This window comes from Eurytemora carolleeae, unplaced genomic scaffold, assembly GCF_000591075.1.
Source record: "Eurytemora carolleeae unplaced genomic scaffold, Eaff_2.0 scaffold2292, whole genome shotgun sequence".
Taxonomy (NCBI): domain Eukaryota; kingdom Metazoa; phylum Arthropoda; class Copepoda; order Calanoida; family Temoridae; genus Eurytemora; species Eurytemora carolleeae.
Window position 1 is genome coordinate 5622 of NW_019398179.1, and position 15211 is coordinate 20832.

At 30.9% G+C, this 15211-nt stretch overlaps 3 protein-coding genes across 3 annotated transcripts; all 3 read left to right on the forward strand.

The window, feature by feature from the left end:
* The first annotated feature begins 613 nt into the window (after positions 1–613).
* Positions 614–6161, forward strand: LOC111716955 (uncharacterized). Its single transcript, XM_023492468.1, has 6 exons — positions 614–753; positions 1690–1768; positions 2378–2445; positions 4740–4819; positions 5585–5649; positions 5938–6161. The coding sequence occupies exons 1-6, from the start codon at positions 631–633 to the stop codon at positions 5991–5993; spliced, it is 471 nt and encodes a 156-aa protein (XP_023348236.1). The 5' UTR covers positions 614–630; the 3' UTR covers positions 5994–6161.
* A 1770-nt stretch (positions 6162–7931) lies between these two features.
* Positions 7932–12294, forward strand: LOC111716956 (uncharacterized). The gene is made up of 6 exons (XM_023492469.1): positions 7932–8073; positions 8642–8811; positions 10148–10256; positions 11005–11067; positions 11451–11506; positions 12148–12294. Exons 2-6 carry the CDS (start codon positions 8791–8793, stop codon positions 12292–12294), a joined length of 396 nt encoding a protein of 131 aa, XP_023348237.1. The 5' UTR covers positions 7932–8073; positions 8642–8790.
* Positions 12295–12690: 396 nt separating this feature from the next.
* Positions 12691–15189, forward strand: LOC111716957 (F-box/LRR-repeat protein 20; the record flags this gene model as incomplete). Its single annotated transcript, XM_023492470.1, has 2 exons — positions 12691–12697; positions 13915–15189. Coding segments are annotated over exons 1-2 (1282 nt in total), but the record flags the coding sequence as incomplete, so codon positions are not given.
* Between the last annotated feature and the right edge of the window lie 22 nt (positions 15190–15211).

Below are 15211 nucleotides of genomic sequence, written 5' to 3' on the forward strand. Positions count from 1 at the left end.
TATAAAGCCTTGTGTCCGTATAGCAGCTGTAAAACCATGTGCTAGTATGTCGGATGTGTAGTATTGCGGATTTGGCGTAGGTCGAAAAATACACCATCCTTATTCATTGTGGGTAATCCTTTATACATCACTTTGAAAATAAAACCCTTTTTAAATGTCGTCTTTGATGCGGTAAATTTCGTAATCCGGGAAATTACACAATTTTGTAATATTTAGTATTATACAGTATATAGTGTTACTGCCTTAGTCGTACGCAAGGCAGCAATGCAGGAGATATTTGTGAACAGGTGATAGCCTGATATATCCAAATACTAAATAGATAGCTTGTAATTTTATAGGATGATATGGAATCAATTTTTCGGAAATAGAAAAATATTCTAATATTAAATTTTTAAATACTTAAATTCTCTATTAAACGTTTGAAATCTTATGTAGCTCTTTTAAACCATAATAATGTTTTGTAATTCATATAAAGTATATATTGTTGTTTTTGGAATTCAGTGAAATCATTTTAGTAATATTTTGCAAATATAACGTTTTGGGTCCGTCCTATCAATTTCGTACATGACCACTTATTTATTTTTTATTATTTTAGGGTTTGGTTAAGTTTAAGCAAATTTCTTTTTTTTAATGGAATTTTCAGATAAAATGGGAGACTCCAGACCAGAGGGTGAACGAAACTTTTGGAATGGCCGTGAAGCAGTGACGGCAAAAGGAGGACCATATGTGGCCAAGAAGCCTAAAAATGAATTGGTAACATTTATTCATGTATTTAAAAAAAAGGCAAAAACTTTAAACTTATTAAATATAGATAAATATAGACCGACGGTAACTGAATAAACAATAGACAGTGAACAGACAGGTCTATGCATTTAAAGATACAGTTTTATTTTACAGTCAGTGAACCTCAGTAGTTTTAAATACCGTTAACTTATACAATTTTAATATCACTGTATCTTTGCAACCTCACTGTGTAAACCTTCATGTTTTAAGCATTGGTTTTTGATCTAGAATGCGTAGTTTAAAATATCTAAGGTTTACAACATTAGGTTGCAAGGATATGGTTCAAAAAATTGAAATTGAAAATGATTGTACATTTTATCACCATAAAGCACTTGTTGTTAGCATTGGTTTTTAAGAAGTAATTGGAAAAATTCTCATCGATTTTTTCTCGATAGCTCAGACCTTTAAATCCTTGTGTGCCAAGGTTACTAAAAGTTACTTCCGGCGTTTACCCGCCTTAAACGGTTTTACCTAAAAACTAAATTTTCGCTATTAAAGCCAACCCACTCAACGTAGAATCTCAAAACCAAGCTAAGAACATTTCCCTGCGTTCCCCAAGCAAAATTTGAGGCAAATCGGTCCAGGGGTTCCTGAGTTATGGTCGTACAAACAAACAAAGAAACAAACAGACACCCAAACAGATATTACAACTTTATATATATATAAAGATATCTAATTTGTACTTGATCAGGTAAACTTTTAGAGTACAGTTGTGAATCAGATAAACCATTCTATCAATTCATTGAAACTACATTTAAAGTCCCTTCAGACAAATTTTTAGAGATCATATTTGAAAATTTTAATTGTTTAGGAGGCGGAAGATATGAAGTTTGAATTGTTTAGGAGGCGGAAGATATAAGGTTTGAATTGTTACGAGGCGGAAGATATAAAGTTTGAATTGTTTAGGAGGCGGAAGATATGAAGTTCGAGGGCGGATCAGATTTATTCACAACAAATAGACATACAATACACAACTCATGTGCAGGTACATATATATATCATTGGTGTATTCAGAAATCTGTCCAATGGGGGGGGATACTCAACCTTTTTCCAGGGGGAGACTAGGGCTAGAGCCCCCCCCCCTTTATACGACCCTGAAAATATCTGAGTAAATTTATGTCACAATACAGTACTCTAAATTAAAATGAGTTTTAAAAAAAATATATTTCTTAAAAATTAACAATCAGCAGAGTATTGTTTGTTCTTTCTAAAAATGTCGTGTTTTGATTAAATAAAATCATAAAATGTCAAACTCAATTATGTTCAGTCGTATTTAGATCTTTAATTCAAAATCCTTCCAAACTAGAGTAAAATATTATAATACACGGATTGTTAAATATTATGTTCAAAAATTAAAAACTTAAAATATCTTTCAACATTTTTTTAAAATTTATTTTCCTTTTTCGCAATTTATTTTTCTTTTTCTTTTTTGCAATTTATTTATCTTTTTTTCTTAATTAATTTATCTTTTTGAAATATAATTTTCTTTTCTTGTAATGCATTTTCTTTTTTCGTTATTGATTTTCATTTTTCGCAACTTCCTTTTCTTTTTTTGGTAATTCATTTTTCTTCTCTCTTAATTTTTTTCTTTAAGAATATAAAGTAAAGTTTTGGAGTTCTGATGATGCTCCGGTAATTCGACCTCTGCTAAATCCAAGACAGGTACAATTGCTTAGTTTTCGGCTTGTTTTTTCCCTAAATTATCTTTCACTGTGTCAAACTTTGACCCTGACTGTAGATATGTGAAAAAAACGATCCAAAAACTATCTAAAAACGACCCAAAAATGACCCAAAAACGATCAAAAAACGATCAAAAACGATCAAAAAACGACTCGAAATGAACGACCCAAAAAGAATTCAAAAACGATCCAAAAATGATCCAAAAACGGCCCAAAAACGATTCAAAAACGATCCAAAAAAAAAACACAAACGAATGTGTTGTAACTTGTAACAATTGTCTTGGGTCGTTCTTAGATTTTTTCTATTTCAGGATAAAGCAATTGCAAAGGTTAATAAAAGATAAAATTAAACAAAAATATTGTTTTGAAATCTTGAAAGTTTTTTTTAACGATTAGAAACGATTAGGTACACGAGGGGTGGGGAAACATAATTAGAAGTTCACATAAATCTAGACTGCTATGAAAAGTTGTATAAAAATTTCAACACCGGGTCGACTTTTAAGTGTCGCATCGCCTTAAGATCACAAAGTCGTACCACCATTAATGTCGCATAAATTTGACCTTTTCCCATTATCAAATATACAGTGTAGCACACTAAACATAATAATTTGAAGACGTTAATAAACATTCTCTTAGTTAAAAAGATTGGTAGAACAGTAAACAAACCTTTGCTTTTTATGAGATACTAGCTGAAGGGCCCGGCGTTGCCCGTGGAATTTTTTTTTAAAATTAAAAATAAATTTCCAATTTTTTGCCTATAACAACCCCGGCCACCCATGAGTGTCTATAAAGAAATTCAGTCCAGCCGTTTTGCCGGCTATTATACGCAACATATATATGAATGTCTTGTTTTATTGTATAGATTTTTTTTTACTAAATAAATAAAACATCATTTATTTTATTATTTGATATTACACTTTCAGTCGTTATTAAATTGTTGTAATTACTTAAACAGTTTTACCAAGTTAAACATGGGAATTGAAATTTTCTACCACGGACCAAAACGAGTATTTATATTATTTTTGCAAAAAGTAAATTAAAGTAGAAAATATTTTTTTTTGTTAAAAAAAAAAAATATTGTTTTGAAATCTTGAAAGTTTTTTTTAACGATTAGAAACACTGTAGGTACACGAGGGGTGGGGAAACATAATTAGAAGTTCACATAAATCTAGACTGCTATGAAAAGTTGTATAAAAATTTCAACACCGGGTCGACTTTTAAGTGTCGCATCGCCTTAAGATCACAAAGTCGTACCACCATTAATGTCGCATAAATTTGACCTTTTCCCATTATCAAATATACAGTGTAGCACACTAAACATAATAATTTGAAGACGTTAATAAACATTCTCTTAGTTAAAAAGATTGGTAGAACAGTAAACAAACCTTTGCTTTTTATGAGATACTAGCTGAAGGGCCCGGCGTTGCCCGTGGAATTTTTTTTTAAAATTAAAAATAAATTTCCAATTTTTTGCCTATAACAACCCCGGCCACCCATGAGTGTCTATAAAGAAATTCAGTCCAGCCGTTTTGCCGGCTATTATACGCAACATATATATGAATGTCTTGTTTTATTGTATAGATTTTTTTTTACTAAATAAATAAAACATCATTTATTTTATTATTTGATATTACACTTTCAGTCGTTATTAAATTGTTGTAATTACTTAAACAGTTTTACCAAGTTAAACATGGGAATTGAAATTTTCTACCACGGACCAAAACGAGTATTTATATTATTTTTGCAAAAAGTAAATAAAAGTAGAAAATATTTTTTTTTTGTTAAAAAATAAAGATTTTGAAATTTAATCTTTTATGATGTTGAGATGACAATAATAATTGGATTTACAGGGTGTCCCAAGAAACATGGGAATCAAGAGACGACTTGAAAATCATCTTCGATATATGATAGCTGATTAATGACAAAGAGTGTATCAAAATAAAGACTGAAAGCTATAAGCTTTTAAAAATGTGGTCTGCTTTCTTCAAAATTGCCGAAGATATTAAACATTTGACAGATTTCGTTGTTATTCAATAGATTAGAATCTGGACAGATTTCTTAACATTTCCGTCAATTTTGAAGGTACAAATATTGTAAACCACATTTTGGAATTCTCAAGACTAAATATAGTTTTGACTTTTAACTGTTTTAACTGGAATACAACAAAAATCGTGTTATAGGTTATAATACCACACGAAACAGAGCCGATATACAAGTCGTCACTTAATTCCCATGTTTATTGGTACACCCTGTATATAAAATCATTCCTTGTTGTAGGTTTACAGTGCCCCCACAGTGCGTGTTATGGACGGGTATGGAGGGGAAGGATGTGAAAAAGTTACAAAATTAATGCTCAGGAAAATTATATTTACACCAAATTTGTTCAGATTTAAATCTTAAAAGCAATCAGATATAAAGCAACCGTGCTATTTATAGAAGGAAACCTATACACGGGCATCTGTAGTACATTTGAATTTCCGAGCCTGGTCAATCATTTGGTCCCAGTTTGTACTGTACCTTGCTCTAAGGACAGGACTAGCCGGTGCAACAAGTCAGACTTTATGCTTCATAAAGGTTTAATTTACTTTTACCAAAGGGGCAGAGGTGCGTGTATAAGTGAAGGAAAGAAGTTCAAAATAAAAATATTTTGTTTTAAATTACGAACAGAAGGTTAGGTGTTTCAAATTTTGTGAGATATCCCTATTAGGATTTTCCTAAAATTTATCTTTATTGCGTCCATCTTCTATTTTAACTTTTAATACTGGCTCAATCTGTTATCTTTTCATTCTTTGCGATACAAATAATATTTTTTCATGGATTTTCAAAATTTTACTAAAATCATAATATTTTGGAGACATTTTTGTAGTTCTGAACTTCCATAAACCTTCCCTGGGGTCACGTGAGTTTTCTCAAAACTTTTGAGCATGTTTGGTTCAGCCGTTTTTCCGTTTATTGGATACAAACAATCAGAAACCCAGGCAGACAGACAAGCAAAGTATATATTTAGATATTTACAATTAAATTTAACAAGATATTACAGGGTTTCTTTTAACAGTGTGGTTGACTTTCATGACTATCAAATAATGATTTTAAAAAAATGTAAAATGATAATTTTGTTCCAGAAGTAATAATAATTGGATTAAACAATCCCTTGTTCTAGCTGCCGGAGGTTTAGCAGTATTTGCAGGTAAAACAAAATTTTAAAAATAAAATTCTATTTGTAAAAAAAAATTCCAAAAAAATGGCCTTTGCTACAAACTCAAGTTTTCTAATCCCTTTATCTTTGCAACCCAATGTCGTAGACCTTAGATATTTCAAACTGTGAATTGTGTAAGATTAAACAATCTTAGCTTGAAATTTTAAAAGTTTGCACCATCATGTTGCAAAGATATAGGGGTTAGCAAAGACCAATTCCTTTTAATTGAAAATATATATTTAACAAACATAATTTTATTCTTAAAATGTGTTTTTGTAGGAATTGTTGAGTATAAGAAGAGAAAAGGAGAAGCAAGTCCATCTGTTCCAACATAAATAGTAATAATAATTATGTATAGAGATATACAGTTATTTAACTGAAATATCTGAAACTCTATTCCTTAAGTCAAAACTGTTATCATGTAGCGCCAATAGATTCCTTCAGAATAATGTAATATGTAATGTATTTAAATTTAAATAATAAAATATATTGTCTCAATATAATACATCTTTATTATTAGATATATTGCTAATGGAAGCAAGGCTTGAGGATTAAGACGTGTACACTTCACGTAAAACTAACGGCAACGAAGTTCGTCCTGTCTATGTCGGAATGTTTCAGTCTTATTTTGATCTCTCATTCAAAGTCCATCAAAATGAATGCAAGACACCTTACATGCTTAACTATTTAACATTTAGCACAACAAAAAAGTAGAAACAGCAAATATAAGGAATTAATATTTAATGTGGGTAAAAATGGGTTATGAAGTTAAGACTCTATGGACTTTAAACCTGGACCTCTACTTTACCGTGACTTTAAACCAGGATCTCTAGTTTACCGTGACTTTAAACCAGGACCTCTAGTTTACCGTGACTTTAAACCAGGACCTCTAGTTTACTGTGACTTCAAACCAGGACCTCTAGTTTACCGTGACTTTAAACCAGGACCTCTAGTTTACTGTGACTTACGTCAAACTAAAGTTAATTTCACGTATAATTGAAATTTGAATGTTTTCAACAAGAACTCCTTTTATAGAATTGCTATTGAGAAGAACAAAAATGTTTTTCCAATATGCGACCGAATAAATTTGCTTTTCTGATACTTGCGAGTAGAATCAAAACTGATGGAGCTACGAGGTCACAAAGCTGTATCAGTTGCATAAATTTTAGATTTTGAAGTGAAATTACTGTTCACAAAAAGTGAGAAGCGGTATCATTGATTTGAATCAAGAATTTGTATCGATCATCGATAAATGCACTTTCATCCGATGTCTCTGAAATTGATCTATACCATTTCATAATAATAATTATATGTAAATGGTAAAATGTATTCATTTTTGGCTAAGGAAATAATTCAAACTGTTCTAAACAGGATCATGATGTCATCAGTTTATCTCTGCATTTTAACGTATAGATGATGTTGGAATCTATCATTTTTTTAAATAAAATAGTTTTCGTAAACCTCAATTATTCCGATGAAAATTATTGAAAAACATTTTCAGAATCAGAGACTATCTATAAATACTGAATTCACATGGTCAAATGGAACCCCAAAAATGAAAATTCTAAAAGTTTTTTGGGGAATTTTAACTTCAATTTTGTTAATGTTTTAGAAGTACATTTATTGCTTCTAGATATAAATACATATTAAATAAAGAGTGTATAAAAGGAGAGGAAGTTGAGAAGGTCTTCTCTGGTTCCAGGGTCCGACACAATTTATAAGTGAAATGGGTCTGTTTACACTGCACGCTGCTATGTCTCATATTCATTTATTTAAAGTTATACCTTGAGTCTAAAACTCGTCAATCGTCATCAAAATCTAAAGTTTTCTGGTTCTCACTATATCATCATGACTCTTATTCTTATCCTTTATGATATTTTATTTTAATTTACTTAAGTTGACCAACTTGAGTAAATGTCTCAAAGTTAAGGAAATTCTAATTTGCTATGAAATCCAAAAAATGAATAGACATGGAGAAGTTTATTGTATAAATAATGATTTTTAAATAATCTTAACAACGTTATAATTGCAATTATATGTAAGTAATACACAGTAAACTAACCCATTCTTCTAATGGGGTGGTTCATTGTATCTAAGTTAATTTTGAGATTGGTCCGGCTCCGTACTCCGTATAGTTGGCCTTTCTCTTTATGAGAGGAGCATCGTTTTGTGAACAAACGAAGTTTTTTATGAACAATGGTGTCGTTCAAATAAAACCAACGATGGACAAACGATTTGGATTGTTCAGAGAAATGAATAAACGAACTGTGCAGTGCATACGTACAGTATTAAAGTGAAAGCAAGCAAAACAGCAAAACAGTTATTTGATAATTCTGAAAAGTGAATAAAACTCAAGGATTGATTTTTTTCTTCAAAATAATCTAGAATCTTAAAAATCCTAGATTTGGATAAAAGGTAAAAACAAATCCAAAAGAATCTTCATTAACCATGGTAAAAGAATCATTACTTTTAATGAAAAAATGATAAAATTAATAAAATTATACGCAACTATAGGAACTGAAAAGGTGCAGCGTATAATGGAAACAAAATCGGTAAAAAATGATAAAATTTTGAACTTTTTTATCGGAATTATAAACTTTTAATTGCGCCAATTAAATTGCTAAATATGAATGCTAAACCAGAAGTTGCATCATAATATTTTTTCAATTTAAACACTATAATTCTACAATAAAAATGGACTTAATTAAATTAATATTAATTCATATTCTCAACCTGATACATTTTAATAAAAAGAAGTTTAATTAAACGTTTTGTTCTAAATTATGTTTTATTTTGTGTTTCACAGATTATTCGATTAAAAGTAGTGTCAAGGTCAAATTAAAAATATTTGGAACAAAAAAAATATTTTTTTAAATATCATTAATTTCAAAATATTTAATTATTTGCATGCTGTAAATGCCGTTTTTAAGAATTCTGTGAGAATTTTGGCGTTAAAGCTGGGAAATAATTTAATAGTTTTTAGGACGCTCTGTATTATGAAGGAGTCCGAGTGTGCAGTGTATTGTATAGTTGTGTGAATCCACTTTAGAGTTTGGAGTTAACAGGGAATCCCACTTTTTAACCAAATTCAAGGATAAATACAAAATTAAACGTATTGTAAACGTAATTCTAATGAATCCTGCATTTGAAAAGGTACATGTGCAATTTACAATGGTACTCCTTTAACCTTCATCTGTTTAATAATATAGGAATATATCCTAGCTTTCTATTTGAAAACACTTAACCTTCATCTGTATAATAGTATAGGAATATATCATAGTTTTCTATTTGAAAACAATTAACCTTCATCTGTTTAATATAGGAATATATCATAGGTTTCTATCTGAAAACATTTAACCTTCTTCTGTTTAATAATATAGAGAAATATATCATAGCTTTCTATATGAAAACATTTAACCTTCTTCTGTTTAATAATATAGGAATATATCATAACTTTCTATCTGAAAACATTTAACCTTCATCTGTTTAATAATATAGGAATATATCAGCTTTCTATCTGAAAACATTTAACCTTCATCTGTTTAATAATAAAGAAATATATTATAACTTTCTATCTGAAAACATTTAACCTTCATCTGTTTAATAATAAAACTTTTTTTATTTTTTGGTCAAATGAAAATATTTGCATTAAACGACTAGATTCAAGGAAGACAGACCTAGGTTCATATCTTCATACAGTGGTACGCGATTATATCAATACAATGAAGACGACTTTTTATTTAAGTTTTAATTGTTTACAAGATTTTTTAAAATTGTAAGCTTACAAGTAAATAAAGAGTAGGTCTTTTTAACCTATTATAGCTTCTCTTTGTTCCATGTTAATATGTATCCATGCTGTTTGAAAGCTTGATATAAATAAAAATTGAAATCGAAAGTTGTCTTCATTGTATTGATATAATAGCTTACCACTGTATCTAAAGACTTTTAGATCGTCATTTAAGGTTTAACTTTAATGGAACCAAGTACTTGGTCGGGGATTATATCAATACAATTTGAAGACGACTTTTTATTAAAAATTCAAATAAATACAGAGAAGCTATTATTTTTCATCTTCATTTGTCATCTTCTCTTTGTTGACATGTTTTTGTGTCACTAGCGTTTGAAACATTGCTAGAAATCAAGATTTGAACTAGAACGTCGTCTTCATTGTATTAATATATAATACATCGACTGGAGGACCGTTTACAACTACTACTGTATATTAATTTGATTTTAGAAAAAAACACTTTATTTTAAAATCAACTTTGTTTAACTACTTCTGCAATTACAGCTTCTAATCGTTCTCCATAATTTTCGTCAAACTACAACATCCCAGTTGCAGTAGTGCACTAGGCCCCTTACAAATTTTTCCTTTTAACACAAATATTAAAATTTTGTTTTTAAATAATTAGTACGTGAAATTTTGGGATTTCTTCAGATTTCTCACTTGGATTGAATTCTGTTTTAATATAAATACTATAATATTTAGATGAACTCTGAGAGTAGGAGAGGAAGCTCTGAAAACAAAAATGATTTTTCTTTTCTTCGCATCTTTGGCATTTTCATACATTTGATGGCTTTCAGCTATCCAATAGAAGGTACATATTAAGATACAGTTTTACCCTCAAAGGATGAGACTTCAGAGATAAATGTACTGAATTCATTCTCTTTGTTTCCTTATATTTATGATATATATAAATTTGTTGCATTTTTTGCAAAAGCATATAATAAGCTAATAAAAGATCATATTTAAGGCAGTAGGCTGAGTTTAACATTCAGATCGGCATATTTTCAGAGTTTTAGGTCGTCATTACAGGCTCATTATTTATAGGTAGTCCTGTATTTAAAAATATATAATTTAATTGACAATAACCCAAGGTTGTACACTAGAAAAATCCTAAATTATTAAATAATAATCATGGTATTTATTTATCTTATTTTAGCTAAAATAATGAGTAGGGGAAGTAGGAATGAATAAAAATCATGGCGTTTAATTATCTTATTTTATCTAAATTAATGAGTAGGGGATGTAGGAATGAATAATAATCATGGTGTTTAATTATCTTATTTTATCTAAAATAAAGAGTAGGGGAAGTAGGAATGAATAATAATCATGGTGTTTAATTATCTTATTTTATCTAAAATAATGAGTAGGGGAAGTAGGAATGAATAATAATCATGGTGTTTAATTATCTTATTTTATCTAAAATAATGAGTAGGGGAAGTAGGAATGAATGACAATTATGATATTAATATCTTATCGTAATCGTATCTGTGAATTAACTTATCAGACTATTTCAATAATTTTGTATTTTTTGCAGATTTTCAAATTTAGTATTTTTCTAGATGATGGAGGTTGTTTTGAAATTGTAGAGACCATTAATAGATCACATAGTGATACAGCAAAAGGTAACAGTGNATAAACTAAATCATGCATACACATTCTATGCCAATGCTAGTTTAGAAAAGTTCTGCTAAATATTATTCTTATCTGAAAAAAGGGGGTTAATTTCCTTTTTATGCAAATAAAAGTCATTGTGCAAACTTTTCATATCGGAGGAGATCTTCTTTTCACATTTCTGATCCAAAGCTCTGCTTTTGTTTTACAGAGTGTCAAAATATCAGAATAATGTATTTATGAAATTAATAAATTCAATGACTGATATGTCTAATGAAACAATTTCTAATACAGAGGGCCTCGTGAAACATGAGAGTTAGTGAATAGTTTAGAAGGGGGCGAAATGATTTTTTACAAAAATAAACACCCCTGTTAAAATATGTTCTTTTTTAAGTGAAAGCTGTTGGAATGGAATCCCTGTACCCAGATTTGATGCGAATTCTGCTTCAGGTTGGTTTAAGTGCATAACGACTAATTACTCTCGCCGTTTACCCGCACTTGGTCGATTTTAACGGGAAACTAAATTTTTGCCATTAAAATCGATCCACTTACAAAATCAAATTAAAATGTTTATATAGTTCTCCCAAGTTCCCCCATTTCATTCCAAACAAATTGTTTTATTTTCTGACCACACTTTCATTTTATTTCCGTGTCAAAATATAAATTTGCACAAAATAATAAATTTAATGTTTCTAGAAATTTAAAGATCGAAATCGTATTTTAAAATTCTTTAATTTGGGCCAATTGACGTTTATTGGGCACAGACAGGCGGACACACAGACAAACCAAATATACAAATTGATATCTATTTACATGAAATCTCTGTTTTGAACAAACAAAAAAGAAAAGACAAACAGAGATTTCATGTAACCTTTATCTGATAAATTATGTGGAATATATCGTCATTTTTCTAGGTTTAAAAGTGTTTAATTTTGATAATTGCAATTTCTTGCAGTAGAAATGCGCACGTTACTTTTGAAAAGATACGACAGTTGAAAATAATCATCTTTCAAAATCATAAATATTGATATATAATTCATACTTTATCTGATAAAGCTTACAACCCCTTTAATAATTTAACATGTGTCTAGTACCTGGACGTGAGGAGTATGATGATGCTACGCTGTGTGTCCACCACCCTGAGGGAGAGGGTGGACGAGTGGGAGATCATGTTCCAGAACTGGAAGTTTACAACCGCCTTCTCCACCACTAAACTTTACAAATTCGCAGACATTTAAAGTTTTATTAAATTTTGTTTTAAATCTTTAAAGTTTTATAAAATTTTGTCTAAAATGTTTAAAAATTATCCAAAACTATTAACAACAATAATAAGACTATAAGTGGAACCCATTACACTGTGGAATAGTAAGACGACTCCAACTACAATGGTCGGCGTTTTTATCAATACAAGGAAGACGACTTTTACATTTAAGTTTTTATTTCTAACCAACTTTTATTAAATTACAAGTTTACAAGTCAACGAAGAGACGCTGTAGGATTGAAAGCTTCTCTTTGTTTCCATGTTTATGTTTGAAAGCTTACTAGATGTAAAAAATGAAAGTCGTCTTCATTGTATTTATATATACGACGACGACTGCAAAATCTATATGACAAAACAACACATATTCGTAAATATGTTGCGTATAGCCGGCCAAACAGCTGGAGCGATCGGGCTGAAATTTTTTTGTAGACACTCGTGGGTGGCCGGAGGGTTTTATAGGCTAAAAAAGCTTTTCATGTGTTAACGCCGGCCCTTCAGCTAGTTTTGAATAAAGTTATGTCAACCTCATTGCGAATAATGAGTTGTTTCCAAGCTACTGTTTGCTTTTTAACAACGTTCAGTACAAAAAAAGATTGTTCAAATATCGTCTTCTTATTCCGCAATTTTAAGGGTCTCGCTACATAAAGTTACCCCATTAAACCATTAAATACAAAGTTCGAATTATACATTATTCACTGGAACTGTTACCCTCAAAGGAAGAGACTTCAGAGACGATTGTATGGAATTTATACAAATCCGTTTCCTTATATTAGTGATTTCCTGCAGCTTTAAACTTCTCACTTTCCTAGATACATCATTTTATAACCCATTAAAAATCGTCTTTACAGTCTCATCCTTTGTGGTTAAACCTGTAGCTTATACTCGTCTGTAAAAATAGAATTTAATTTCAATCTCTTCAATATAGTTGATTGAATTTATATACTTAATTTTTTATATTAATTTAAATTAAAGATTCGTCTAAATTTTTGTGAAATCCTAACTTATTATAAATAAATGTATTAAAAGAAATACTCATAATATCCCATTTTTATAATGAAGAACATAGCTTTATTATACATGGTCCTGAAGGCAATGATCAAGGATGTAATGCAAGGAAAGTTATTTAAGAAGTGTACACATCTTTTGTACTGCAGTGTACTGTCTCTGGGCGGTAATGTAAACACAAGATGGATGTCAAAGCCTGACATGGGATTGGGATCCATCCTTCACATAAAAAAATCAATGAAATATTCTGATCATAGGAAACTATTATGTGAATTATCAAAATTATCAAAATTTAATGCTTTTAACCTCTTTGGATACTAAACGAACACTGATGCATCTATTCTTGTTTACAAATTCCGCCCAAAGAGAACTGGTTTCAATGTGTACGCATAGTATACACGACCGCAATTAACTTTCCTTGAATTACACCCTTGGCAATGATTATCTATAATATCATGTTGCAATTCACCATAATAGGGTTTTGACAAATAAATTTATAATCTAAAATTATTTCAGTTGCATTTTTCAAATATTCATAAAATAGTTGTTTTCTCTTTTGTTTAAGTTTAAATGCCGAAATTTTTTTTTTCAGGTTTAGTTATCGGAGATGCAACTGATGCCGGAGTCAAATATTTAGTAAGAAAACATCCAGAGATTGAAAAAATCCAGTTGGGGGATAGACACCTCTACACCTTGAACCATCCTCCTCAAATCTATGAATATCCTAACCATGGTTTACAATCACTTCTCTCCCTACCCAACCTGGCCTCTATTGAGATCAACAGTCTGGAGATTATCGCCGGAAAATCATTAAAAATTCTGTCTTCTCATCTTCATACCCTTGGTCTGTACAACCTTGATATATCAGAGGAAGTTCTTGTCTCTCTTGTAGAAACCTGTAAAAACACTCTCAGAAAGCTGTATATTCCTGGAAACGAGAACGTTACCGATTCAACTGTCTTTAGAATTCTAGATTTATGTGGAGACAACCTGAAATCTCTGAATATATCTTGTACAAAGGTGTCCTGCAAGGACCTATATGATCCCCTTCCTTGTCTAGAGTATTTAAACTGTTCATGGAACGAAGGTCTAACTGATGAAGGACTACTCAACATATTTCAACTCTGCGGAGAGACTCTCAAAACTTTAAATGTGTCCAACACAAATATTACTGGAGAACTTTTGTGTGATTTTGATGGAAGCTTGCCTAATCTGGAAAATGTAACAATATCAGCGTGTAAATATTTCACCGACGAAGGCCTGCTGATGCTGCTCTGGTTGTGTGGAAATACCTTAAAAAGTCTTGATATCTCAATCACTTATGTGAAAGGAGAGTTCCTAACTGAATATTATGGAATCCTGCCTTGTCTAAACAATCTCAATCTAAAATTTTGTTTATTTCTCTCTGATGAAGGACTGGTAAAATTTCTGATCCTGTGCAGAAAAACCCTGATTTCGCTTGATTTGTCCAAAACCAATGTCACAGGAGAACTGATTAAAGACCTGAGAGGAGCACTGCCTTATCTAGAAACCCTAAATCTAACTCAGTGTGAATATCTTTCGGAACAAGGTCTGTCTCAGCTGATCCTAAAATCCAAGCACACCCTACGTTCACTAGATATTAGCAGAACAAATATAACCGGAGAGGCTCAGTATGGAACACTTCATGCCCTTCAGAGCCTTAACCTGGAAGGTAGTCGGCTCACGGACTCAGGACTACTTCAAACCCTTCGTAACTGCGGTGGGACAATTCAGTCCTTAAACATCAGCAGGACCAACATAACTGGCGGACCGCTCTGGGATTTGTTCCGCTCTCCAGATTCCAAGCCTGCCCCGTTCACAGCCAACCTTCTCGCCACTCCTCAATGTATCACCGACCTCCTCGCAGA

Bases quoted from the DNA above. Each gene is read 5' to 3' on its own strand.
- LOC111716955 (XM_023492468.1), top strand. From the start codon at position 631: ATGGAATTTTCAGATAAAATGGGAGACTCCAGACCAGAGGGTGAACGA. The intron at 754-1,689 runs GTAACATTTATT...TGAATTGTTTAG, and splicing joins AGAAGCCTAAAAATGAATTG to GAGGCGGAAGATATGAAGTT. The intron at 5,650-5,937 runs GTAAAACAAAAT...GTGTTTTTGTAG, and splicing joins AGGTTTAGCAGTATTTGCAG to GAATTGTTGAGTATAAGAAG.
- LOC111716956 (XM_023492469.1), top strand. From the start codon at position 8,791: ATGAATCCTGCATTTGAAAAG. The intron at 8,812-10,147 runs GTACATGTGCAA...TATAATATTTAG, and splicing joins TGAATCCTGCATTTGAAAAG to ATGAACTCTGAGAGTAGGAG. The intron at 10,257-11,004 runs GTACATATTAAG...GTATTTTTCTAG, and splicing joins TTTCAGCTATCCAATAGAAG to ATGATGGAGGTTGTTTTGAA.